The 27,439-nt window shown below is 36.0% G+C and overlaps 1 protein-coding gene and 1 long non-coding RNA gene across 2 annotated transcripts; both read left to right on the top strand.

Moving 5' to 3' along the window:
- The first annotated feature begins 566 nt into the window (after nt 1-566).
- Nucleotides 567-16,200, top strand: LOC120635277 (galectin-5-like). The gene is made up of 7 exons (XM_039906241.1): nt 567-773; nt 3,407-3,495; nt 4,557-4,764; nt 5,557-5,700; nt 6,576-6,648; nt 12,877-12,930; nt 13,933-16,200. The coding sequence occupies exons 1-6, from the start codon at nt 747-749 to the stop codon at nt 12,885-12,887; spliced, it is 552 nt and encodes a 183-aa protein (XP_039762175.1). The 5' UTR covers nt 567-746; the 3' UTR covers nt 12,888-12,930; nt 13,933-16,200.
- A 4,287-nt stretch (nt 16,201-20,487) lies between these two features.
- On the top strand, nt 20,488-23,784 carry LOC120635441. Its single transcript, XR_005659281.1, has 3 exons — nt 20,488-20,506; nt 21,073-21,228; nt 23,663-23,784. It is a non-coding gene; the product is annotated as an uncharacterized LOC120635441 (long non-coding RNA).
- Nucleotides 23,785-27,439: the final 3,655 nt, after the last annotated feature.

Raw genomic sequence — 27,439 nt, 5'->3', positions numbered from 1 at the left:
TGAAGCGATCTCCTCCAGACAACCTTTGGTTTAAGAAACATATTACATAAAACGGAAATGGTAGGTGTTTAACGGACTCTAAAACTAAAACTTTTTTTAGCCGGGGCGTTAATGCTTGAGGAGTTCTACCGGCAGTTCACCTCAGCTTCTTTATTGTGACGAGCATTAATTGCTCATTTAATATATTTAATAATGGAAACGCAACCAGTGTAATACTTACTATTGTGTCGTTCCGCTGGCCGTCCGTGGTCTTCATCATCAATTTAACTTGACGATATGGTGCTTTCCGATAGCACATGCTCAAGATACTTTAAAAAATACTCATAGGTGTCCCTATAATATTTGAAGAGTTCCCTCAATTTCTTTAGGATCCCTTCAGCGTATCTTTACCAGATGAAAATGGGACCCCGTAGGAAGTATACCGTCTCAAACAAAAAAAAATACAACCGAATTGAGAACCTCCACCTTTTTAGTAAGTCGGTTAAAAATGAGGAAATTTTTACTTGTATACTCTTGTATATTAGGTGCGGCAACATTGCTTTATGTTTTCCATTTTCGGAATGCGTCACAATTTCTGTCATATGACGTATGACGCATTGTTAAAAAGGCTGGAATCAATTGGAAACAATATTATATTAGTGATTAGGCGTAACCGTCTTTTTCTAAGCGCAATTACCATTAACACGTTGTACAGACGCCCGAAACAGTATATAAACCATTAAAAACAGTTTGAAGATAGTGTAAAAATGGCAGTACAACCTATTTACAGCCCGGTAAGTGTGTCGTGGAATTTCACATTTTCTATTGAATTTAATGTATATAGGCGCTTTGACGGTATGTATTTGGCGTCTCCAAGGGCATCTCGTTGATATCGGCTGCGAGTTCGCGTTATGTACTGAATAAATACAATGCTAATATAAGTGTATATTGATGTTTTATCTCGTTATGGCAGTCGCATATCTATGGCGATATAACATTGTTGTACAAGGTATCCGTTATAATTTGTCGCGTACGTGATGTTACATTTTCCGCCTGTGACTTTGTATGCGCGGAATTTCCATATTTCGCAACATTAAAATTAGCATATATATAACTCCATTGGCGTCCTAACTTCCGCAATCGGTATAAATATAAAAGTTTAGAAACTCTCCGCCTCGAAGCGGAGTGGATTGGGGAGGGATGAAAAATGGGGATTAGTCGTCCCCCATCCCCCCCCCCTGCTAGAAACGCTTAATTTTCTAAAATAAGATAAAAAAAAGTTTTTTGCTTTAAACTTTATAACACACGCACAAATAATATATAACATTTTAGTGTGCAGAAAAAGTTCTCAATATAAGAGACTAGAGAAGAGCTTTAGCTGATGCAACTATATCATTGTCTTTTTGATGTTCGTCCGGCCTATTATTAAACTGATTCAGTGATACTGCAGTCCCTACATCTTCGACAAGGCATTTAACATTTGTATAACTCCATTGCTGATAAAGTGCTTGGTAGGATTAGACGATGCCTGCTGAAATCCAAGTTTGAGACCATAGCCTCTTAGTCTTTGGTTACTCCTACTGAGATTAATTAAATTAAAAATATATATTTTGTTTAAAAATAAAATCCCATATCCCATACAATATACTGATTGCAATGTTATTACTATATACTATATTACTTGACGTTTCATAAGTGCTTATTAATTAGGCCTACTTGAAATAAATGAATTTTGAATTTGAATATATACTTGCCTCAATCTTATATATCTTTAAATGAGCAATTCTCGTATATATATAATTGGAATCTCGGAATCGACTCCAACGATTTTCATGAAATTTAGTATACAGGATTGTTTTGGGGGCGATAATTCGATCTAGCTAGGATTCATTTTTATAAAATGTCATTTTATTTGTGTTTTCCGGTAATAACCATCATGGGTCAGCTAGTGTATATTTATACTCTGCGATGCATTCTTTGGCTGATAAATTATCACTATGCTAAAAAAAAAAACAGTTAATTAACCACCACCTCTATATTATAGGTCAGAGTTTACTAATTGATTTGAGTTATCTGTATTTGAATACATTGTACAACAATTTTGTCTTTGGCTCAATAACTCTTAGCCTAGCAACCACAAAGTCAAAGTCAAAAATATCTTTATTCAAGTAGGGCCATAGGTGGCACTTTTGATGCGTACATAAGAATTACTCGGTAGTGAGATGATGGCGATAACCACATTTGTAAACTTAAACCAAAGCTACCAGGGTTGCAAACGCGTCCTGGTCTAAGAAGCCCACAACAAACTTAGCCAGGTGTTTTTTTTTTGTTATCACCATCTCACAATGTCATTTAAAATTATCAGAAGAGCAACCTGGTTAGAGCAATAATTCACACCCAAGCTTTTATATATATATATATCGATTACTAAGTCCTTTATACTATAAATAGGACTTTTCTATAAGCTTACGTTTATTAGAAACTTTGAACTTTAAAAGCAACATCTCCAAGATGTCAATGGCTAATTTATTGTAGAATTGTATGCAATTTCCTTTAAACGAATTATGAATTTTATGTAGCCTAGTTTATTGCACTGTAAGTTTATTCTTACTTCTAATAATGCACAGCTTCTCAAATCCCATATGATAGAGCCAAGTATAGTGAACTATTTATTTTGTTGTACAAGGAATTCTATCGTTCAACATAATAAAATTAATTTATTTCTGTAAAAGATTCATCTTCAGAAATCTATTGCAGTTGTTTCATGCGGCAAAAAAAAAAAAACCTCATAGATTATCCAATTTGATCAGATTTGGAACTAACTGATGCAGTAAAGTTTTAATTTTTATTACTAGTGAAGTAAATTGAAATTTTGATTGGATAGATTATATTAATGGAGAATCCCTACTTCCCTGTAATGTCAAGGTTTGTTTGTTACGCTTTCAAGCAAAAACTACTTAACCGATCCTCATGAAACTTTGTACACATATTCTTGGAAGTGTTAGAAGTAATATAGGATACTTTTATCCCGACATTAAGCTCGGTTCCTTTGGGAGAGGGGATGAAAGTGTTTTACGATTTTACACCATAACTCCGACAAATTATAACCGATTTAAATAATTATTTTTGTACTATAAATGTTATAATAAGTATTTAATTTAGCCCAAACTTTGTGAAGATCTGATGAATGTGGTTGGAGATAGAGGACAGAACTCCTCAGCGGACAGCAAACCCTTCATTTAAAGCTTAGCGATACTGAATACTTCAAATTTTTTTAGAACTACAACTAAATTGAATGCCACATCAAAAACCCAAACTCTGTCCCCCGAAAGTGAAGTCAAGCTCTTACCCACTTCTATCACAGCTGCAGCTGGTTCAGTTCAATATATTTAATAGTGTTAAGTATTAATTCTTTTGTTGTTTTCAGTCGATCCCATGTGTTCACCCCATCCCCGGGGGTATGTACCCTGGCCGTATGATCAGGTTCCAGGGTAGCATCCCGCCAGGAGCTCAAAGGTACGGCAATGGATAAGTGATCCATCAAAATTGTTATTTCCATTTCAGAATTGCCTCATTGATCTATCGGTTAGCATGCACCACTATAGATAACATGGTCCCAGGTTAATCCAGAAATGTTTAGTAGTGCAACAGTGGGCATAAAATAATAAAGCAAAACTTGATAATCACACTATTTCATATTGTACTAGCGTACCCAGCCCGCTTAACCGGGCTAGATTTTGTGGGTGGGTGTGGCTTTATTTTATTTAAACAATAAACTTACATCATTAAATTTTTAATTTAATTCTTATAATATATTAAATCATTTAATTCACTCCATATTCATTCTCTTCTATTCTCTTCTCGAGCGGGTGAAGGTCATTATCTACACCCATGTACACCCAACAATAGAATATCATCATAGTAAATGAAAGCTGTATTTGACAGTTTGACAGTTCAAAAATAGGAGTGATCCGATCGTCACCAAACTTTACAGGATTACTCGCCAGGTCAATCCGGAGATTCCCTGAAAGTTTCATTGAAATCGGTCCAGCAGTTTAGGAGCCTATACGGAACATACCCACACACTTTCTCTATTATATATATATAGATAGATTGTACACCGTTGGGCAGAGTTTCGGCTTACAATGTTCAATTTAGTCGAAAAGGACCAAAAATGTGCTCGCAGAGCATTTTATTGCTTTACCCCTTCTAGTTCTACTGAAGGCAATCAGTAGCTGGAGTGGTGGCTTCGCAAGGATTGGCCGGCTTGGGTTGGCTCAGATTGGCTGCTTTAATTGGCACGCCATGATTGGCTGAGTTGATGTCATGTAACATTAGTGTTTTTATCTGTTATCTGTTAGTTTAGTACTTTCGGTTAAAGATAAAACGGTATAGCAAATTAAGCTTAATTTTCATAATATATCATGGAAATGCGCATAGTTACGCCCGCTTCTATGCATATTGAAAGCGAATTTTTGTCTCCTACCTGTTCTAGCCCTCGACATATCTCTAGAGTGCCATCTTTCATAATGTATCTGGATGAATTCCTATCATGACTATTTTCTTGTATCCTTTAGATTTGCCATCAACCTTCAATGCGGACCCAACACCGACCCTCGCGACGACATCGCCCTTCACCTCAACTTCCGCTTCGTAGAGATGTGCATCGTTAGGAACCATCTGTCCGCCATGAGCTGGGGAGTTGAAGAGACCAATGGGGGAATGCCCCTCGGGAGGGGGGACCAGTTCGAAGCCCTGGTGCTGTGCGAGCCTCAGTCTTTGAAGGTAGGATTAATCAGAAGTATATATGTATAATTTGTGACTTGGAGACATACTCTTAGAAGTTAGGATCCATGAATATCCGAAAGAGTATATGGCACTGACTTTAAGATGTTTTAGAAAGTATTTATTGCTTTATTAGTTGTTTAATCAAGTCGTTTTTTTTCGTGCGGGTAGTTTAGCTAACATCTTAGTTATAACATTTAAATGTAAATTGCTGATTGTTCTGTACAGGGGAAAAGTTTTTAATTTTTAGATATATTCTTTTTTTCTGTAAAATAAACTAAGTACTATTTTTTTTTTTTTTATAGTTTTCTTTTTTATTTTTTTGTGTAAAATGAGACTTTTGCGTTTTCTAAATTTTTTGTATTTTTTTTAAGCTCTATCTTATTTTCGGCTAACACCATTTGGTGGATTGTTCTTGTTTTATATATTTTGTTAACTAAGCCTATCCTCAAGTTTTTTTTAACTTACAGGAGATTTGTGTGCCCTCTATGCACGACATTGCTCGGAACCCTTTACAAGGCCGGGGTGTTAACAGTACCATTTGTCATTACCATTAGAAAAATGAATTTTGGAAATGTAAAATGTAAATTGTTAATGTTGGAAAAGAGCAACTGCTGAGTTTCTTGCCGGCTTCTTCTCGGTAGAATCTGCCTTCCGAACCGGTGGTAGAGTCACTACACACAAACAGACTTGACGTTTCAAAAGTGCTTATATTAGGCCTACTTGAAATAAATGAATTTTGAATTTTGAATTTTGGTCGCTGGCTCCGCTGAACGGACGTGTCGCTCCCAGGTGGCGTTGAACGGACAGCACTTCTGCGAGTTCCCGCACCGGCTGCCGCACCAGCGGATCACGCACTTCACCATAGACGGCGACGTGATGGTGCAGTTCGTGGGCTTCGAGGGGGCCCAGCCGCCGCCCACGCAAATGTACATGGTGAGCTATTGCATTTTTGTTTTGTACACACGCACACACGTACACACGTACACACGTACACGTACACGCGTACAGTGGCGTGCACAGGGTTTTTGTCCAGGGTATGGGTATGCATAAAGAAGGGAGATGCCATAAAATGGCAAAATCCTTTGCATTGAACATGAGTTGTACAAAAATTTTAGTGTAGGCAGCGCCTAGCTAGCCGTCACTACACAAAAATCTCTCTACGATCTGAAAGGGGGGGGGGTCAAGCTAGCAAGCGGGAGGCCCATCAATCCGTTTGGTGTGGTGGTAGACGCCGTGGTGGTTTTTAGTTTGGGTATACCCCCTTTAGAGGGGGGAGTCCCACGTAACCGCTGTCCTGCCCATGGAAAACAATGAAGCTTTTCTACCACGCCAAGGAAAAAGAAAGGGTAGGCAATGCTTTTGTGCATGTATGAACCGCACACTACTGGTACACCGATCAGAGTCATTGAATTAAGAACATCCAGAACCCTCATTCAGCCAATCATGCAAGCAGTGAGTGCAATGTGTCCAGAAACAGCGAAAACGCCCGTGCACGTCTCTCTGTTACACCCGCGGAATGTTGCTAGCTCACAAACGTTTTCCCATTTTCCACTTTTATTGTGAAAGTTTAGAACATTAGAGGTAAAATAATTACTGTCAACTGGTAAATGGTATAAAGTGTGGGCATTGGTTGTCATACAAATTGGACGATTGCGCTGATCGCTGCAGTAATGTACTATTATACCAATCAATCTTTAAACCGAATAAAATAATAGGTACTTTCAAAAGGTTTAATAAAATCCGTATGTCGAATCTGTGAAGAAAACGTAATACATTTGAAGAAGACTTTAGCATTTCTATTTTTGCAGTCCGAAGCCCCTGCCTACGCCGCATACGGAGCCCCGCCGACCTACGGAGCGCCCGGCTACGGAGCCCCACAAGGTAAGCCACTGGCACCCAAACTATTCCTAACATATATCGTTGGTGATAATGATCTAATTAATGTACTAACTGTAGATTGTGTTGTAAAAATATACGGAAAATACATTATTTTTGACATTGATATAAAAAAGCAAAGATAGTGTTTCTTCGATAAAGATTCTTAAGTTCCCGTATTCATATTGCATTCATTTTGACACAACATAAGAACTGTATTTTGGTTTTCGTATAATCCATTAATATTAATACTAACAGTAGTTAATGTTGTAAAAATATGTGTAAATATATATTTTTGATTTGACGTTTTAGATGGTGTAAATAGGCATGTAAAAAAGGCTTAACTAATTAAAATTTTTGGGTTGTTTTAACTGCATGAATTATCTATAAACTACAGGCTTTTGCCTGCGACTTTGACCACGTGGATTTATTTATCTCGGTATAAAAGTAATAGTAGCCTCTGTATTGACATAAATAAAGCTCTCTAAGTGTTTTATGCAAAATGTCACGTCGATCTGTTGCTCCGTTGCTGCGTGAAAGGGGAAGAAACGAAACACTTAACGCATTTATTATATAAGTATGCTAATGTTTATGAAATAACTGTGATTATATATCGATTTAAAATCCCATATCAGACGCTATACTCTCTGGTGAAATTTTATGTGCTCTGGTAGGATTCATTGACAAGGGCTATTTCGAAGTGACAAATTACAATTTCTGCCTCAAGGCAGCCCTACATATATTGCTTGTAAATGATTTATATGCTGATATCACTAATTTATGTCCGTTTCTAGTAAGTCGACTATTTGTTGTAATTACTTATGTTTTGTTTCATAAAGAACGTAAATCCTAGCATAGCATAGTATATAAAGCGTCCTAGCTTAAAATGCACTTAACTCCGGTATTTTTTTTTTCAACGACCTTTTTTTTAATCTTGGGCGCGGTAGAAAAGCTATATTGCTACCACCGACCCTTGGGCAGGACGGAGGTTATGTGGGACTCCCCCTAAAGGGGATACTTATACCCCTATACCCAAACTGAAAACCACCACGGCATGTCCCGGCTTGTTGGCTTTGTATACCTCCCGGACGTCTACCAACAGTGGCGTGCACTTCATACATGCACAAAAGCACTGCATACCCTAAAAATTTTGTATTACTCGTAAAGGGGAAGGATTTTCCATTTTCTGCCATTTTCCTTCTTTATGCATACCCTGGTCAAAAACCCTGTGCACGCCACTGTCTACCAACCACCCCAACCGATTGTTGGGGCTCCCGCGCCAACGAGGAGGGGATCATGACAGCTTGACACCCCCCCCCCCCCCCCCCCAGACCGTAGACGCTTGGCAGACCGAGTCCGAGGGCGCGGGTACGATTCCCACAACTGGAAAATGTCTGTGTGATGAAAGTGAACGTGTCTCGGTGTCTAAATGTTTATTTGTATATTATAAGTATTTATGAATGTTCTTCATGAAACATCATCAGTTATCTTAGTACCAATAACACAAGCTACGCTTAATTTGGGACTAGATGGCGGTGTGTGTATTGCCGTAGTATTATTATTTATTTATTTACTAGCTGTTGCCCGCGACTTCGTCAGCGTTTGATTTAGTTTTTTGATGTGGCATTCAATATAGTTGTAGTCTTAAAAAAAATTGAAGTATTCAGTATCGCTAAGCCTTAAATGAGGGGTTTTCTGCTGTTCGCTCAGGAGTTCTGTCCTCTATCTCCAGCCACATTCAACAGATCTAGAAAAAGTTTGGGCCAAATTAAACACATATTATAACCTCTATAAAACAAAAATAATTATTTAAATCGGTTATAATTTGTCGGAGTTATGGTGTAAAATCGTCAAACACTTTCATCCCCTCTCCCAAAGGAACCGAGCTTAATGTCGGGATAGAAAGTATCCTATATTACTTCAGACACTTCCAAGAATATGTGTACAAAGTTTCACGAGGATCAGTTTAGCAGTTTTTGCGTGAAAGCGTAACAAACAAACTTACATTGACATTTATAATATTAGTAGGGATTTTAGAGTTTCGAACTCTCTCCCCTCGCTTTTATCGCTTGATTTACAACACACAATGAGGAGTGACGTGTCAAAGTATTAGCCCTAACAGTTCCTTGTAACGCATTGCCATATCGCGTTGGATGTTTGTTTGTGTACCAATAATAATTAACCTAATTATCGGAAAATTAATATTTAATGCGTTCTTAACGATAATGCGGTGCGTGCATCTATACAGTGGCGTGCACGAGATTAAATAAACTAGCTGGCCCGTGCACTTCGTCTGCACCAAATCGGTTATTACCGGAAAACACGAATAAAGTCTTTTCGTCATTCTAAAAATGAATCCTAGCTATAGTCGTATTTTTAATTAGACGAAGCCAACTGACAGTAGCTAATGTCACATTGTAAAATAATGTTGCCATATTTAAAGTAATAGTGATGCGTTTTGTTTTCATTCAATCAGATGAATGAACAATGTGTGTAAATAGTTAATCATTTCAAAACTATAAAAGACTATTATTTCTATTTTATAATAAATTTGTATAAAAGTGCTCTGATATAAGTTACTAACTACAACCAGTTTTTTGTCGCCTTCTTACAAAACGCGGCGCGGCTACTCATTCGCCTTCATTCATTCAGGAGTTTTTTCAATGATTCACTTTGTCACAACACTATTTTTATTCCATCATAAACTGACAACACAGTAAACGTCAGTTGACTTCGTTTAATTAAAAATACGACTATAAATCGATTTAACGCCCCCGAAACCCCCTGTATACTAAATTTCATGAAAATCGTTGAAACCGATTCCTAGATTTCAATTGTATACAAGAGTTGCTCGTTTAAGGATATTAACTAACTAAATAAATAAACAAATATACTACGACAATACACACATCATACTTCGCCATCTAGCCTCAAAGTAAGCGTAGCTTGTGTTATGGGTACTAAGGTGACTGATGAATATTTTTATGAAAAATATACATAAATACTTTTAATGTACATATAAACACCCATTGAAAAAAAATCATTTAAACATTTTCCAGTTGTGGGAGTCGAACCCACGGCTTTGGACTCTGAAAGCAGGGTCGCTGCCCACTGCGCCAATCGGGCGACGACGTATATTGACCAGGGTAGGAGGCTCAATGCTGGAAAATGGCATAAAACGGAAAAATCCTCTTCGTATTCAAGTTGTATGTAATTTAAGGTAGGCAGTGCATTAGTGCTTATGTGAAATGCACGCTACTGCTTCCCAAATAAGTATATCTGTGTTCTTGTGTTATAAACAAAAATACAATTATTTATACGGCCGTGCGGTGACGGCAGTTCACAATACAGTTGTCAAACATTATGGAGAACTCTCAGGAATCCATGTTTCCTAACGATGTTTTCCTTCGCCGTTTAAGCAAGTGATATTTTAGTTGCGCACATAACTAAGAAAATTCAGAGGGTCAGTGCTGGGATTCGAACTCGGTCCTCTCCGATAGTGAAGTCGAAGTCCTATCCACTGGGTTATCACATCTATTGTTCCTTACAAAAGTTTATTTATAAAAATAATTGAATTCGAATTCTATTCGTAAATAATTACTTTACGTAATATACTTTAAACTTAAAACTTTAGGTCGGCAAGACACACGTGCACTAAATGATAACAATAAAAGAATGTAAATAAAACATATTTATAATTTTCTTTATACTACGAGTAATATTTGAGTAGGTGAGTATTTTTTATTTTATATTATATATAATAGGTGTATATTTTTATTATAAGTATTTGTATTTATAATTATTTATATTACCTTATTTTTGTGGTATTTTTTTGTGTCGGTGATGGTTTTTAATACATATATACAAAGGTGCACTGATGTGGCATAACATACAGACATCCTGTTTATTTTATTCATTATTAAATTACCAAATACGGCCACCAGTTACTTATGAAATGACACATAAAGTAAAAAAAAATACAACTTTTACTTACTTGGACTTAAAATTTACAAAAGCACTAAAAATATTTTCTCGTTATGTTTACAGATTAACGCTTTGAATTCACAAAAAGTACACAAAATATTTTCACGTTATTTTTACAGAATAGTACTTTAAATTCACAAAAAGCACACAAAATATATTCACGTTATTTTTACACACTAGTACTTTAAATTCATAAAAAGCACAATATATAATTTCACGTTATTTTTACACACTAGTACTTTAAATTCACAAAAAGCACAATATATAATTTTACGTTATTTTTACAGACTAGTACTTAAAATTCACAAAAAGGAAAAAAAATGTACTTTCTACAGATTTGCACCTTAAATTCACAAAAATAAGAAAGTACATTATCAAGTCCTTTTTCAAACACATTAAGCTAAAAGAATATTCCAACGATCTGTTTACAGACTTGCACCTAAAATTCACAAAGAGCACAAAATTAATTTAATTATTAAAATCAAAAGCATTTAAATCTATACTAATATGATTTCGAAATAAATTACACATTCAGATAAGATTATTTGGACATTTATATATATTTTTTGCACTGTAAAAAGTATGTACGAACATTGCGGAAAATCTGTTTGGTGTGGAATACAAAGATTGAAGTAATCGTAAAGTACACCGCTTTCCCTTGCTTTACGCGGATTGTAGCAAGGTTATTACGGTTTCAAAAATGGGTTTAAAATTAGGCTATTTTAATCTCTGTCCTTTATAGAATTTGTTTATGTACCAGGACAACATAAACATGCGGAGTAACTTAAGAATTTTATTCTGAATTATTAATCGTTTAAGTCTATAATGTGTCGTGCCAATAAGAACATTCTGACTCAGCTTAATGTTCGGGATACTGATGTGACCCACAACGCTGGTATTCTGTCAGTACCTACCGAGTTGAGGGAAGTCCTGTTATAAAATCGCATATTAGAAAAAAAAAACAAAAAGGATTGTTTGGTTTTATGAAACCACGGTACAAGTGAAACAATTTTTTCACATTATAGACATTTAACAAAAAATATTCAAAGTTAAAATTCAAAAATATCTTTATTCACGTAGGTCCATAAAGCTACGACGCGACGGTTCTAAACGCGTCCTGGTTTAAGCGGAAGCCCACAACAAACTAAGCCGGGTGTTTTTTTTTTGTTATCACCATCAAACATTGCCATTTAAAATTATTAGAAAAGCAACCTTGTTAGAGCAATAATTCACATCTTTTTTTATCGATTACGTAGTCCTTTATACTATAATAGGACTTTTCTAAAAGTTCCTTCGATACCATATAAATCGTAGTTAAATTATTCGACCGCGTATAAGGAGCACTATGTAGTTACAATAGCGCAGCGGGGTACGCTATGGTTTAAAGTTGGAGGCCCGGTTTCGATTCCTGGCAGGAGAGTTTTGGGAATTTAGTGTTACCGAATTTTTTCCGGTTCGGCCTGGTCTGGCTTCGGCCGTGGCTAGTTACAATCCTACCGACAAATAAATAAATAAATAAATATACTACGACAATACACACAGCGCCATCTAGCCCCAAAGTAAGCGTAGCTTGTGTTATGGGTACTACGAACACTGATGAATATTTTTATGAATAATATACATAAAATACTTATAATATAAAGATAAACACCCAGACACTGAAAACAATCATGTTCATCACACAAACATTTTCCAGTCGAATCGAACCCACGGCCTTTGGCTCAGAAAGCAGGGTCGCTGCAAACTGCGCCAATGGGCCGTCAACAATAAACAAGAATAACAAAGACATGCCGCTAAGCGATTAAGCGTTCTGATTTAATATGACTGCCATACACCCGGACAGGTTAGCCCGCTACCATCTTACACTGCATATTTACTTACCAGCAAGAGTGCAGTCATGGGCTAACTTGTAGTGGAATAAAAAAAAAATACTGGCACTAGATGTCGCTGCTTCGATTCCATATAAATCGTAGTTAACTTCTTCGATCGCGTGTAAGTAAACGTTGGTAGAAATTCTCAGACATTGGATAAGGTGGTTTACATTTGGTTTGGTTTATATTTATGTATTTGGTTGGGTTTATATTTATTTGGTTTGGTTCATATTTATAAGGTGACGTGTGCATGCGCTTTAAAAAAATGTTTTTTGTTGTCTTTTTTTTTTCTTTTTGTATTTTTTAATCTGTTCTTTTTAGTTTTATTTTCTTGTACACACCTATTTTGAATAGCTTTTTTTTTCTTTTTTTCTTTCAGGCTTTTACTGACGGCTTTATTGAGAAGTGGCTTAAGAGGAGTTTCCAAAAACGTGTAGGTATTTTTTTTTTTTGTAAATTTGTTATTCAAACGCTGTGAACTCCGGTAACTCTTGTTTTCTTTTGGGATTCGTATCTTAAGAGACTTCTTGCATAAATTTCAACTTCAAAGTTATTCAGCACAATACATAATTTTACATTTATAATACAATATTTAAAGTAAATCTAATTATATAATGTAACGTACGCACACTCAGTTTGTGCGCAGCCATTTTTTTTTTTTTAATTAAATTATTTTATGAATTTAAATAAACATAAGTAAGACATCGTATAATATGGAAACCGAATATATTTGGGATGCTCGAAATCAAAAAATCATTTAGATCAAGATGCTGTGAGATGGTGATAAAAAAAGTTAAAACCGTGAAGTTTTTTGTGGCCTTTGAGCGGGGCACGTTTAGATCAATCTTTGTATTGTGTTTAATATCACCATCGCCTCACTATAAAGTAAAAAAAAATGTATGAACCATTCAGAAGGTCTTCTGATACCAGCCCATTTTAATAGATAATTTTGATTTCATTTAAGAATTAATTATGACATATAATATCTTCTATTCAATCACGACCTGTCATGAACACCTATTCCTTTTGACGGTCTAAGGCCGTGGGTTCGATTCCCACAACTGGAAAATATTTGTGTGGTGAACATGAATGTTTTTCAGTGTTTGGGTGTTTATCTGTATATTATAAGTATTTATGTGTATTATTCATAAAGAAATTCATCTGTCATCTTAGTACCCGTAACACAAGCTACGCTTACTTTAGGGCTAGATGGCGATGTCTACTGTCGTAGTATTTATTTAGTCATTGATTTTAATACGAGGATACTGATTTGTTTAAAAAAATGAAAGTATTCGTTCCGGACAGGTCGTGATACAATGGACACATCGTCCATTCAATCAGGACCTGTCACGAACTCCTGTTTCTTAGTCGGGGTTTTTTTTTTTGTTTTATGAAAGTATATTTTTTTTACTATTTTTTTTTTTATCTTTTGCAGGTGCCTTGTAATAATATCTCGATGGGAGAATTGAATCAAAGATTTTATTTTTATTAATTTTTATTCGATCTGCGGAGCCTTAGATCTTAAGATATATTCTATGTTTAGTTCTTCTTCTTTTTTTTTGTTTATTATTTTTCTTTCGTTTGATTTTTGAATTATTAATCATTATTTTATATAATAAAAAGAAGCATGTATCTTATGATTATTGATGTTAATAAACGTACTGTATTATTAATATTGCTTATTATATTATTACGAATTTGTCGAGGAGTTACAATTTTTAGATGTTTTAACGGAGTGTTATTAATAAAAATGAAGTTGTCAATTTAGAGGACGTTCAAAAATGTAATGTCAGCTTTACTTATTCATTAAACAATATCGACTTGCTCTGTAAAAGCACAATTTTGTTGCTGCTATATAATTTGCACATAGACTTTGTTGGCACAAAATGAAGTTCACAAAAATTGAAACGAGCGAGCTTTTGTTAGCTTCTGCCACCTGGAGGTCGAGTCTGTTTCTCAGTTCGCACCAAAATTAAGCCAGCCACTGCCAAACGTTGCCAGTTAGCTAAATAAGCTGTTAAATCCATATTTTAAATTCTTTATTGTATGGTTAATATTGATTTGCATTTGCTCATCTTGTTTAGTACAGTCCGTCTGACCCTATTCTGCAAAGTATACATAAATCCACCAATGATCATGTATCCCTATAATATGTATTTTCTAAGTATTTATGTATATATAATTCATAAAAATATTCATCAGTCATCTTAGTACCCATAACACAAGCTACGCTTACTTTGGGGCTAGGTGGCGATGTGTGTATTGTCGTAGTATATTTATTCGTAGTATATTTATCCCAGATAATGTATTGTTGGTGGGCTCCACCAAACAATGGTTAGCTAGCTTATCTTGTGGTTTGACGATCATTTCCAATTTGCCACAAAAGCAACGTCCAGCAAAGCAAAGCGTGGCAGGGTACAGGGTAGGTCAGAATTGTACTATAAGTTGGATAAATAACTATTGTAAATGAGTATCTGCTGCCCATTTCAATTATGTTGCACTAAATTTGTACCCAAAAACACTGATTATACTGTGATAAAATTGAAATTCTGAAATCTAAAGTTACCAACCAAGTTAATCTCGTATTATATAATGGCTTGGGCGTTTATTTGATGGCAACTTTCACCAGTGGCTTGCTAAATTTCGTGTCAACTGAGATACGGAATACGGCCCTGCTGGGTCCAAGCAAGCTATGACAGTTGTGCGAATGGTTGGTCATTAGCAAATAGTAAAGATAAAAATAACTTAATAAACGTTTATTAATGTGAAACAATTTGGCAAGAACGAAGCGGTGATGCCCCAGTGGATACGAGCTCGACTTCTCGAATCCCAGCACGCACTTCTCACTTAAGTTATGTGCGTTTTAAGTTATTAAAATATCACTTGCTTCAACGGTGAAGGAAAACATCGTGAGGAAACCTGCATGCTGAGAGTTCTCGATAATGTTCTCAAAGGTGTGTGTGTGGAGCCCACCAAACCGTACTGGCCCAGCGTGGTGGACTACGGCCCATCTTATTGTGGGAGGGTGCAATGCAATGCCATTTCCGTTGGTACTCATACTAGGCAAGCCTTGATCGTGACCCTCAAAGCCACTTTAATGCGGGTAGGCGGGCTTTACGACCATTATCACATATTTGTGATAATAATCGTAGAAAGACTGCAAGGAGCTATGAAGCACAAGGTTCTGCTGGAGCTCGCTCGCTCGTTTCCTTTTTTCTTAGAGATGGCTAACTCGAACGCCGTAAATATTTAACCTTTTTTTTTTGTATAAGAAATCTTCACTTATTTAATTACATCACAATCTAATTTCTATATATAGACTTCTTAACATGACGGTTCTCAAATCGGTGCGGTTTTTTTTAAACTTCTTATTCAAGTTTCGTCTAACTTTTATTTACTAACGTTACTATGGGGAAGATTATTGAAAACTTTTAAGCAGAGAGTGTTTGTTACTTGTCATTTGTCACCAGTCCGGGGGCTAGTGAGAATAAGGTACGCGACTGTCGCATTGGCTACGCGCATGTCGCGTAAGCTACGCGTCTGTCGCACAAGCAACTAAGCGCTTCAGATCGCTAATTTGTATGAATTTAGATTAGTTGTATGTATGTATGTAGTTGTTTTGATTTTTGCATTTCTCGTTAGTATTTCGCATTCGTATTGTCTTTGTGATGGTTAATAAAAAAAAAACTATGTATGCAATATACCTTATTTTATTTTATTTTTAATATAATTAATATTTTCCTTTCCCATCCATTTCAGCGAGACTTATAGTTTTATCACTAATTTTAAAATTATATTATTTATTATTATTGTTGTTTATTTATTAAGAGCACTGACAATATGCATATTACACGTTTTTTAAACATAGCACACACCCAAAAACATGGACTGATATGCACGTCAATGACAAGTGCGCATAGCATTGACAAAGCGTCAAGTAAACTTAATTTGACAAAAAAACTAACACAAAATTTAACACACCGATAAGTGTTCTGTGAGTTTTTTTCTAAAAGCTGTGGGCGAGTCATGGAAGATATCGATGCGAGGTATATTTTTAGATTACTCGTTTTATTTCGCAAAAATACGTATAATAGGCGCTCGTTTTCCGAGATGGGATTTAGTAAATGGTATATGAAAAAAAATTGTGGATTTGCAACTTCTGGTGTACCGGCGCGGGACAGTCAGAGATATATGATTGAGGAGGTTGTTACATTTAATTTTGTTTTGTAATATTTTATGATAATAGAGGAATAAATAAATAATAATAAATAAATATACTACGACAATACACACATCGCCATCTAGCCCCAAAGTAAGCGTAGCTTGTGTTATGGGTACTGAGATAGCTGATGAATATTTTTTTATGAATATAATATACATAAATACTTATAATATACAGATAAACACCCAGACACTGAAAAACATTCATGTTCATCACACAAACATTCTCCAGTTGTGGGAATCGAACCCAGGAATGTAACTTTTCCAGGAATTAGTACATGCGAGACTGGTAGAGTTTTTTTTTTACTATGGCCGTGCTTATTTCTGCCGCTAAGCAGCATTGTTGCAATGCTGTGTTCCGGTGTAAAGGGTGTGGTTGCCGGTGTGATTACAGGCTCATGAGACTTAACACCCAAGGCTCAGGTTAATGGGCACGGGGCGGCAAGTTGCAAGACATGTTCCTTGCCCTGCTCTGTTTATAGGGTATGATTTTCCACTTAACATAAGGTGGCCCATCTGCTTGGTTCGTCAATTATAAATATAAAAAAAAAAAAATTGGTTGTCTGTAAAGTCGGCTTACTGACGATAGTTGAACGTGACAACGTCGTAAGAAAATACTGAAAATTTAAATTTTATCTGTTTGATAGATATTATCGCTGCTATAAACAATTGACACCACATCCACTTTTCACTGCACTTCATCCTTGCCGAAAACATGTAAATGTATTATTGTATAGAAGCTGTCCACGCGGACGCATCGCTCACTCAAGTAGGAGAGAGACAGATGTCGAACGCGGAGGCCGACTGTGCCTCTTTGTCGCTCGTTCCGCGCTCTCGCTTGCACTTCAAGCCTTGAATGGAACGCCTCAGAGCGAGGTAACGCCGCATGCGTCATGTTTTTTCTTGCGTGCAGCCGGCTCCATCGAATTATAAGACGTTGTCACGTCAAAAAATTTGAAGGTTACATTATGTTTGTAGCTTCTAATCGGGCGGATGACGTAAATACGTTGGCGGGTGGGTGACGTAAGTTGAACTAAGGGTGTCTTCTGTTTTGGAATAAGTCGGCGTTTGGACTGGGTGTGTGATTTGGACAGAGTGTGTGATTTGGACTAAGTGATATCTGGGCTGAGTGTGTGATTTGGACTGAGTGTGCTATTAGGACTGAGTGTTTGTGATTTGGACTACGTGATATCTGGACTGAGTGTGAGATTTGGACTAAGTGTGCTATCTGGACTTAGTGTGTGATTTAGACTGAGTGTGTGATTTGAACCAAAAAAATAGGTCGTTTTTTTATTACACAAGTACTCCGGAAGTGTTAAACGAACAATAAATAGGTTTGTTTTTAATTACGCAAGTCCACCAAAAATGTTTCGTTGGATAAAATGATGAAAGAAAAAGGTTTTAATACGATGAAATTTCTTTTTTTTCAACTATTATCTACAAAGATGGTGGCTAAATAAAGAATAGTAGATTGGTTTGCTTTTATTAATACGAGTTGTTTTATTGGTAGGTATAGCTTTTCACGCAGCAACGTTCGAATGTATAACTTTAGTATACAGTTAAGGACGTGAATACACGCGAATAATATGCAAGAGAAAACTGCGAGTGGATTTATGTATTATGTGTCTATCTTTCACGAAGCAACGTGTGCATTTGTTTTAGTATAGGTGTAAGGAATAATATTCACTAATAGTTTACATGGACAAAGCTGCGAATGTGTTTTTCTTGGTTTCTTTCACGCAGCAACGTTTACAAATATTACATTAGAATGGAAGCAGAGAACAGTACAATACACAGCGAGCGAAGATAGTAACTAAAATAATCAGTTATGTATTAGATGTCTCAATAAGTTCAAAGTTTATATAAAACGTAAGCTAACAGAAAAATCCTATTATAATATTAAGGATTACTTGAACAATAAAAAAGCTTGGGTGTGAATTGCTCTAGCTTCATAGCTTAATATAAATAAACTGTGAGCTGGTGATAACAAAAAAAAAAAATTACCCGGCTAAGTTTGTTGTGGGCTCTTAGACCAAGGCGCGTTTGGAACCCTCGTAGCTTTAGGTTTAAGTTGGCGTACGAAGTTATCACCATCCCCTTACAATTATGTAAACATATATGTATAAACGCTTCATAAATGCGTGTGATATGCCTACATGAATAAAGAAAATTAGAATTTGAATTTGAAATTAGTAGTTAATAAAAATTCAGCTTTCGTATGTTAAAAAAACTCAAATAGCAGCTAATAGTTTCATTAGAAATTTCTACACAACGGTTTATGTTACTTTTGGCTCTTATCTCTTATGGCAACGGGAATTTAAATTAGATTCCGTAACAAGCATATAATAACACGAGGCTCGTGAGTTTAATTACGGAGTTGGTGAAAATAGTTTGTACTTATTTATTTAAAAATTCTCCGAAGAGGTTCGGAATTAGGAAAATATTGTTTTCCATCCCCGTGCATCGGAGAGCATATGGATGATCATTTACATGACGACGATAATCATTCGAGCCCATCAATCCGTATTGGAGCAGCGCGGTGGGTCTGCTCTTGAACTATCTCTATATTGTACTACTGTACCACCGAAGTGACCAGTATTTAAATTTTCCAAATACTCATTTTCAAATAACGATGTTCAACCTTATGCAGTGCCTAATCGTCTGTTATATATTTAACGGACATATATACCAACAATTAACTTTAGCGGCCCGTCAGGAAAGATAATCACTTGTTGATGCAGTCCAACAGTCCGTTACTTAACAGGTCGCTATAGTAACAAACATTGATTGAAATCGGCCCTAAGGATTTCAAACTAAGTGTTTCGTGGTTAATCAACATTTCTTAAATATAGTTTAAAGGGACATACCACGATAATATTTTGGGATTTGTCGATATTTCGACGGGACTGCGGAGGTACGAGATGTCAAGTTGGATGTCACGGGCAGAATCTGAGTACCCGCTTTCGTGTTCTTTTTGTTGGTATTTCACGAACTGTTCGACATACCACAGTGTAGTACAGTGTAGCACAAAATATTTTCTAAATTATGAGCGTTTTAAGCAATTAAAATATCACTGGCTTCAATCGGTGAAGGAAAACATCGTAAGGATGCATACCTAAGAGTTCTGCTCTGTTCTCAAAGGTATTGGAGTCCACCAATCCGCACCGGGCCAGCGTGGTAGTATACGGCCTTAACCCCTTCTCATCGTGGGAGGAGACCGTGACCTTTAGAGGCCCGGTCATGGATTGTTTATAATGCGAAAAGTAATGCTTCTCACTATGTCCTTTGTAGACAAGGATAGAACTAATTTTGGACCCGTAAATGTTGACTACCGGTTCGTACAAAGACGCCACTATGTCAGTCCGTATACAAGAAAAGACTACGAAACCGATCCAACTACAGCGAGGAGTGCGACAAGGAGATGGTTATCTCCCCGAAGCTGTATAACGCTGCGTTGGAGGACTTTTTTAGCTTCTGGGTTGGAACGGGCTTGGCATCAACATTAACGGCGAGTACATCACTCAAGCTTCGGACGATGTAGTCATAATGGCCCAGACTCTTGGAGACCTTAATGCAATGCTCATGGATGCTTAACGCATCAAGCGAGTCGCGGGGAGCCGCTGGAAACAAGCGGCCCAGAATCGTGGAGTTTGGAACGGCCCAGAATCGTAGTTGAACACTGTGACCACTAGACAAACGAAGCATTTATCGCTTGTAGGTATATATATAATATTAACTCTAAATAACATATTTTTCTTTGTATTGTTACAGGTTTTAGCGCTGGAGCGGTAAGTTTTTAATAGGAATAAGATATTTCGTATTTAGTTTTTTTAATTTATTTATTAAACTTTTCAAGGGAAACAAACAGTACTTATTACACATAAGATGCGGTATTGTTATATCACATAAACCAATTGAGTGATGAACATAAATGTTTTTGAAGTTATATTTCTTTTGGCGCGTTGGGAAAAAATTATGAGAGTATATTTTTACGATCGTGCGCACACCATCACATGAAACCGACACCCTGAAGTTAGCTATAGTCAACATTTTAGTTTTTCAAAAGGTTTGACAGTGTACACTTTTAAATGTCAAAGTCTACGGGCTCATTCCGGTCATTTAATTGATTCAATTGTACAAATATCTCAAATTTAAATGTTGAGTGAAACTAGTTTGTCAGGTAATGAGATAACTTGATAATGCGTTACGATAAAACTTTCAGTGTATTTAATATTTTTTTATTCTTAGTGTCGTTTTTTCTACGAACGTAGAATAAGATTTTTATGTTGTTACGCCAAAGAAGCATAACTTTTGACACACGTTCACGGACGTTATATGTGTGACATGCTTTCAGCCGGTGTCGTACGGTAGCCAATACGCGCAGCCCGAGCAACGCCGCGGGTTGGGCACTGGCGCAGCCGTGGGCCTGGGCGTTGGCGCGCTAGCCGCCGGCGGGCTGGCGGGCTACGCCATGGCTGGCGGGTTCAGCAGCGACAGTCCCACCGAGGAGGTTGGCATTCTTATCCCTAACTTGATTCCTCCATCAAGGTTGTCTGGAGAAGATCGCGCGTTATATATTTTACACGATTGTTATTAGCTTCACCTGTATGTTTGTAACGGACTTGATTTTGACACTCTTCAAACGGTCTGATTTCGTTCAAACTTTGTATATATAATGAAACCAAACCATCCTACCCAAAGTATCTGATCGCGCCTGCAAGATTAAACCATGCCGCACTATGCTTGCTAAAAGGCAATTTCACTATGCTAGCTGTACCCTTTATAACAAAATTAATTTTACATTAAATATATATCCTTTAACTGTCCATAAATGTAGAAGTGCTATTAAACATTGGCTTAGGAATCTATCCTACAGTGATGTAGAAAAGATAATAAAATGATTCTTCCTACTTCAACAGATTTAAAAAAAAGGCCCAAACAATGGACATTCACATAACACACATGCATATACACACAATTGCACACACACCCACACACACATGCATATACACATAATTGCACACACACACACACACCCGCACTAAATAAGTCGCTGCATGTTTTTATTATTCTAATTGACTCTTATTCTCTTTTTTTTTTATTGGCATTTACTGTGTTCTACTTTTGTCTTATTGGTGCTATACATTTATTGTTGGAGGTGGGCGTTAATTGTTGCGACACAGTTTATACTACTGCGACAGTTATCGTGGCACCATGTTTATTGTGTCAATTCTGTACCCTTACCAATATTCTGAATAAATGAAAGATATAAGGTTATTTTACCTTTTATTGTACGATGTACACTAAGTTAGTAAGTTGTCATTATTTTAGTTTATACATACATCCAAACATCCATACTCATAAACTTTTACATTTACAATATTAAGCACTATGATACGCAAGTATTCGATCGTTGTCCCATATGCCTTGCGACCTGCTGTTATTTGTGAAGAGTTACGTCCTTTATCTCCTTTTTTAAAAAAAAAAAAAAAAAATTGAATAATATACAGCTGAATTACAAAAATTAGCTCAATGTATGTACACATTTTGTTATAGAAGAGCGAGACCTCCTGGTACAAGTATATTATATGCTTAAAAGGAGATCTCAGCGTATTAATTAATTAAGAATGAAATTGTCAATGAAATAAAATTTATTATTATTATTATTATTATTTTATTATTATCTCCGACAATACTTATCAGATCTTCATTAAAACAAGACAAAACATGCTTGATAGTATACACTTTCAAATAAAAAAGGATTTTTTTAAAATCTTAATCTTATTTTTTAATAAATAAGATTGCAAGATTATGTTAGAAATATTGGGTTAGGCTGACATAAATGAAACACAGTGCGCATATTTAGAAGTTATTTATTTACTTTGTACCTCGTGATTTATTTTAGTTACCCACTAGGTAAACATTTTCCATACTAATACTTTACTTTGGATTTATTTAAAGCAGGCACTTATAATTTATCATAGTACCTGCCAACTTAATAGGTTTGAATAGTTTTATAATGTTTAATTATCGTGCCTAAACTTTAACCATTATTATTATTTGGTCACAATGGTGCTTATAACAGCTTCTAGCAGGTTAAATGTAAATGTGTTAATACTCATCTCCAATCTCGTTTGCAACTTGTGGTTTGTAAGAAAGTACGCTTCAACGACTCCCATCAATAAAATTTTCGTTTTACTTTCCTTTATAGACAATTACTTCTTCCCATAATAAGGTGTAAGAGTAGAGAAACCCCTTTTAACCTTCTACCGACTGTACTTTTTAGTTCGCCTTCCTCTTTTTCCCACCATCACCGGTTAATTCCCCTTTTCTCCCCCTTTATTCTTCCCACTGACATTGACATTACTCCTACCAATACCTACAGTCTTCGTTCAGGAATCGAGAATAATCAATTTCCGAACCGGTGGTAGAATCACTACAAACAGACTTGACTTGACGTTTCAAAAGTGCTTATATTAGGCCTACTTGAAATAAATGAATTTTGAATTGTGAATTTTGAATTTTGAATTCAATAACTGGTGTCGTATCGATATAATTTCCTTAAACCTAACTTTTTATTAGTTCTGTTTATTACAATTTGTTTGTTTGGATACTTTATTTATTTACTAGATATGCCCTGCGGCTTCGCCCGCATAAATTTCGAGACGCAGCGTACATAGTGTACACCTATAGTCATACATGAGATTTTCGACAAACATTTTTTTATCTTTCGTAAAATTTTTTTTTTTTTTAAAAAGTATCCTATATTACTTCTGATACCTCTAAGAGTGCGTGTACAAAGTTTCTTGATGATCGGTTAAGTAATTTTCGCGCGAAAGCGTAACAAACAAACATACATTCACATTTATAATATTAGGATTTATTTTTATTCCAAATGTTAGACAATATTATATTAATTGCAAGAAATAAACTTGTTGTTGCAGGTACGCATTGCCGACAGCAGTACAGACTTCGGAAGCGACGAATGGATGGAATGAGCTAAGCTACAATAGATAGCATTAACTTACTGCTACATATATATAACACAAGTGCCGGATTAACCACGTAGCTAGAGCAGCAATTGCTACGGGCCCCGACTGACTGACTGACTGACTGACTGACTGACTGACTGACTGACTGACTGACTGACTGACTGACTGACTGACTGACTGACTGACTGCTGACTGACTGACTGCTGACTGACTGACTGACTGACTGACTGACGGACTGACCGACGGACCAACCGACCGACCGACTAAAAATTGTAACCTATAGATAGCAAATACGTACTGTATTTAATATACGTATTAAGTATTGAATTGTATTTTTACCACTTTATAATTGAGAACCCATAGCAGATCAAGGGCTCTTTTAAAGAATTCGCTACGGGCCCCGCGCTTGCTTAATCAGGCACTGTATTACACATTGCAGAGTGTGAGATTTCTACGTACATTCAAACGTCAAAAGTATTTTCATTCAAGTAGGTCCATAGATGGCACTTATGATGCGTAGATGGTGATAAACTAAAGCTATCGTAGCTTTAGTTTTTAGTAAACGAAATTTTCTCCCCGATTCGAAACGCGCCCTGTACGGCTAGCATGGCCAGGAGACAATTATCTCCCCGGGGAAGTTAGTCTAGTTATCTCATTTTAAACGAGCCACAACGTATATACCTACACCTGTATAAGACATTAGTACGTTCACAAATAGAATACGCCGTTTGTATCTGGGACCCTTATTATGACAAGTATAATAAGAGCCTTGAGACTGTACAAAAAAAATTTTTACGCAGATTGCATTACAAATGTACTAAGAGTTACCTCTCGTATGACCAACTGCTTAAAAAGTATAACCTACTTGACCTGTTGAACAGTCTAGACGAAAACAACTGGAAGCGATGCTCTTATATGACTTGTGTGAATACCATTTAGAACTCCAATACGAAAAAATCGAATGCATCAGCTTTTTGCTACTACTATGTGTCGCACCAATGCAGGCAAGCGTTCTCCATTATTTGGAATGACACAATCATATAACGAGAACTTTAATAATATAGACATTTTTTCTACGCGAATAGGCGCCTTTAAGGAGTTGGTCATAGATCGTTTAAAATAGTCTTAAAATTAAATTTATATACTAGTATTCCGGGTGATAATCAATTACTGTTACAGGCAAAGTTTTGCGATCACAAGATAAATAATTACAGATTTCCTTCTTAAATTTTTTTTTTGTTTGTATTTTTGTAGAAATTGTTGCAACAATAATGTTTTATTAGCTTTTGAATAAGCCCCACTGACAAATATTTCTTGTAATATGTGGTTTACGCAGTTGACGCCGCAGTGAGTAAATATTTGTACTATGTATGCCATTGTGTAATGCTATACTGTGTTGTTGTTTGTGAACCCAAATAAATAAATAAAAAGAAAAAGTTCAAAGCCAACTTAGCCGGGTGTTCTTTTTGTTATCACCATCTCACATTGTCATTTAAAATTATTAGAAGAGCAACCTGATTAGAGAAATCTCAAGCTTTTTTTATCAAAGTCAAAGTCAAGTATTTCTTTATTCAAATAGGCACATAGATGGCACTTTTGATGCGTTGATTATATACAAAATGTGTACATAGCAGTGAGTGGTGATGGCGATAACTACATTCGTAAACCTAAAACTAAAGCTACGAGGGTTCCAAACGCGCCCTACTCTAAGAACAACAAACTTAGCCGGGTGTTCTTTTTGTTATAACCATCTCACATTGTCATTAGAAAATATTTAAGAAGCAACCTGGTTAGATCAATAGTTCACACCCAAGCTTTTTTATCGATTACGTATTCCTTTATATTATAATAGGACTTTTCTAGAAGCTTACGTTTAATACGAACTTTGAACGGTTCATTTATTCGATCGCGTGTAAGTTAGCTACGATTGATATGGTACCGAGACAACGCCATCTAGTGATAGTAGCGCCATCTTGTGACAGTACGGTTTCCCGCTATTTTCAACAGATACGAAAGTGGCTTTCTCGCAATCGAGAAGTAGTTTTCGAGTATTAAACTTTCGCCCATATGCTTTTTGGGGTTCTCTGGTCAAACGTGTCTTATAAGTTTAACACTCATCACATTAGGTCTATTTTGGTACAGATACAGAGTTTAATACTCGAAAACCATTCCTCGGTTGCGAGAAAGCAAATTTTGTACTAAGGCTACCAAGCGCCATCTGTTGACAATACTGGGAAATCGCACTGTCAGATATCACTAGATGCCGCTCTTACGATACTTATATAAATCGTAGTAAACGCACACGCGATCGAATAAGTTACCGTAGGTAGAAAATCTCACATTAGACACTCTGTACAAGATATATACAAGTTATAATCGTGGATTTTTAATTTCATGTATTTATTTAAAAAAAAAAGCGTCACAAAAAATATTAATCAAGGTTTTTTTTACTATTTATTAATTTTTGTTTATAATTAATGAAAAAAGAAACACATTTTATATTGTTAAATTAACTTTTCCCAGTTTATTAAAACTTGATTTTTTACTCCAGTTTCCTAATAGATATAATAAATTAATATTGTATAATGTCGCCATGATGAGCTTTGTGCTAAAAACTCTAAAAAAAAAACAATATAAAAATAAATTGTTTTTAATATTTTTATATAGATAGTTAAATTAACCGACTCCAGAAACAGAGCAGGTTCCCACTTCGCCTGTGACTTTGTATATTAATGAAATAGTCTCGAAATGTTGCTATTTAAATTTCACCAATATCTGCTAAGTATTTTAAAATTGTAGCAGTAGTAAAGAGGACGCTTCACAGCAGGGGCAGAGGGGACCCCCATTTTATTCTTTCCCATAGGGAAAAGGCAAAGGTATATCACCGTACAGCCATGTCTTCAGTGTTTAATAATCATGTTTTATTTGATTGTAAGGTTTAAAGCCATGTCTTTAGTGTGGGGTTTGTGTTTTAATTTTTTTTATCATAAACTTAAAAGTAAAAAGTTAGCTTTGGCTTCTGATGGATAAATTTTTCATAATTTGCATTCAGCTCTCCTACATGTATGTGAGTATATCTACCTATTAAGAGTAGGTGTACTCATAAATAGGTACTTTTTGAGGACCTCACTGGCGCGCCTGGAGTGGTCTTATAAATTGGATGTCCCCGATTCGATTGCTTGGGATTTGGGAATCTACAATTTCTGCGTGTCTGGTCTGGTATGGTCTCAGAGTATTTGAAGTAGCCAATGCTGTGACATTTGAACAGAGCTTGCAAACTAGTTCTTGGAAACTAAATTTATAATATTACTTAGTTAACGCGCGTTAAACCGCGGGATACAGCTAATAGAAGCAGAGCTGTTTGTAACAGCTCGTCCGTGGCAGTATCCTGTATCGCCGTGCTTATGCCTAAGGTTGATGGACACAGGGCTGCAATTAGCAGGAGGTTTTATTTGCACGCAAGAAGTGTTGCTCTGTGATTAAAAAAAAAATTGGTCCGACATCTGAGGCTCTGACTGATATATGTCTATTCATTGGATATGTCGCACCATTCCACATACTTTACCTATTTGTCTAACACATTTTATCCTTTAAGAGTCACATGAAAATGGGCACAGCCTCACGTTTGTTGTAACATCCCATTTTTAGTTTTAGATATAAAAAAAAAAATGTAATGTTGTATTATGTATGATTGGATTATATTGGAAATATAAGATGCGTTGATTTTTA

This window comes from Pararge aegeria, chromosome 26 (assembly GCF_905163445.1).
Source record: "Pararge aegeria chromosome 26, ilParAegt1.1, whole genome shotgun sequence".
Classification (NCBI taxonomy): Eukaryota; Metazoa; Arthropoda; class Insecta; order Lepidoptera; family Nymphalidae; genus Pararge; species Pararge aegeria.
The sequence above is the reverse complement of the archived record's forward strand: the minus strand, read 5'-3'. Positions and strand labels throughout refer to the sequence as shown.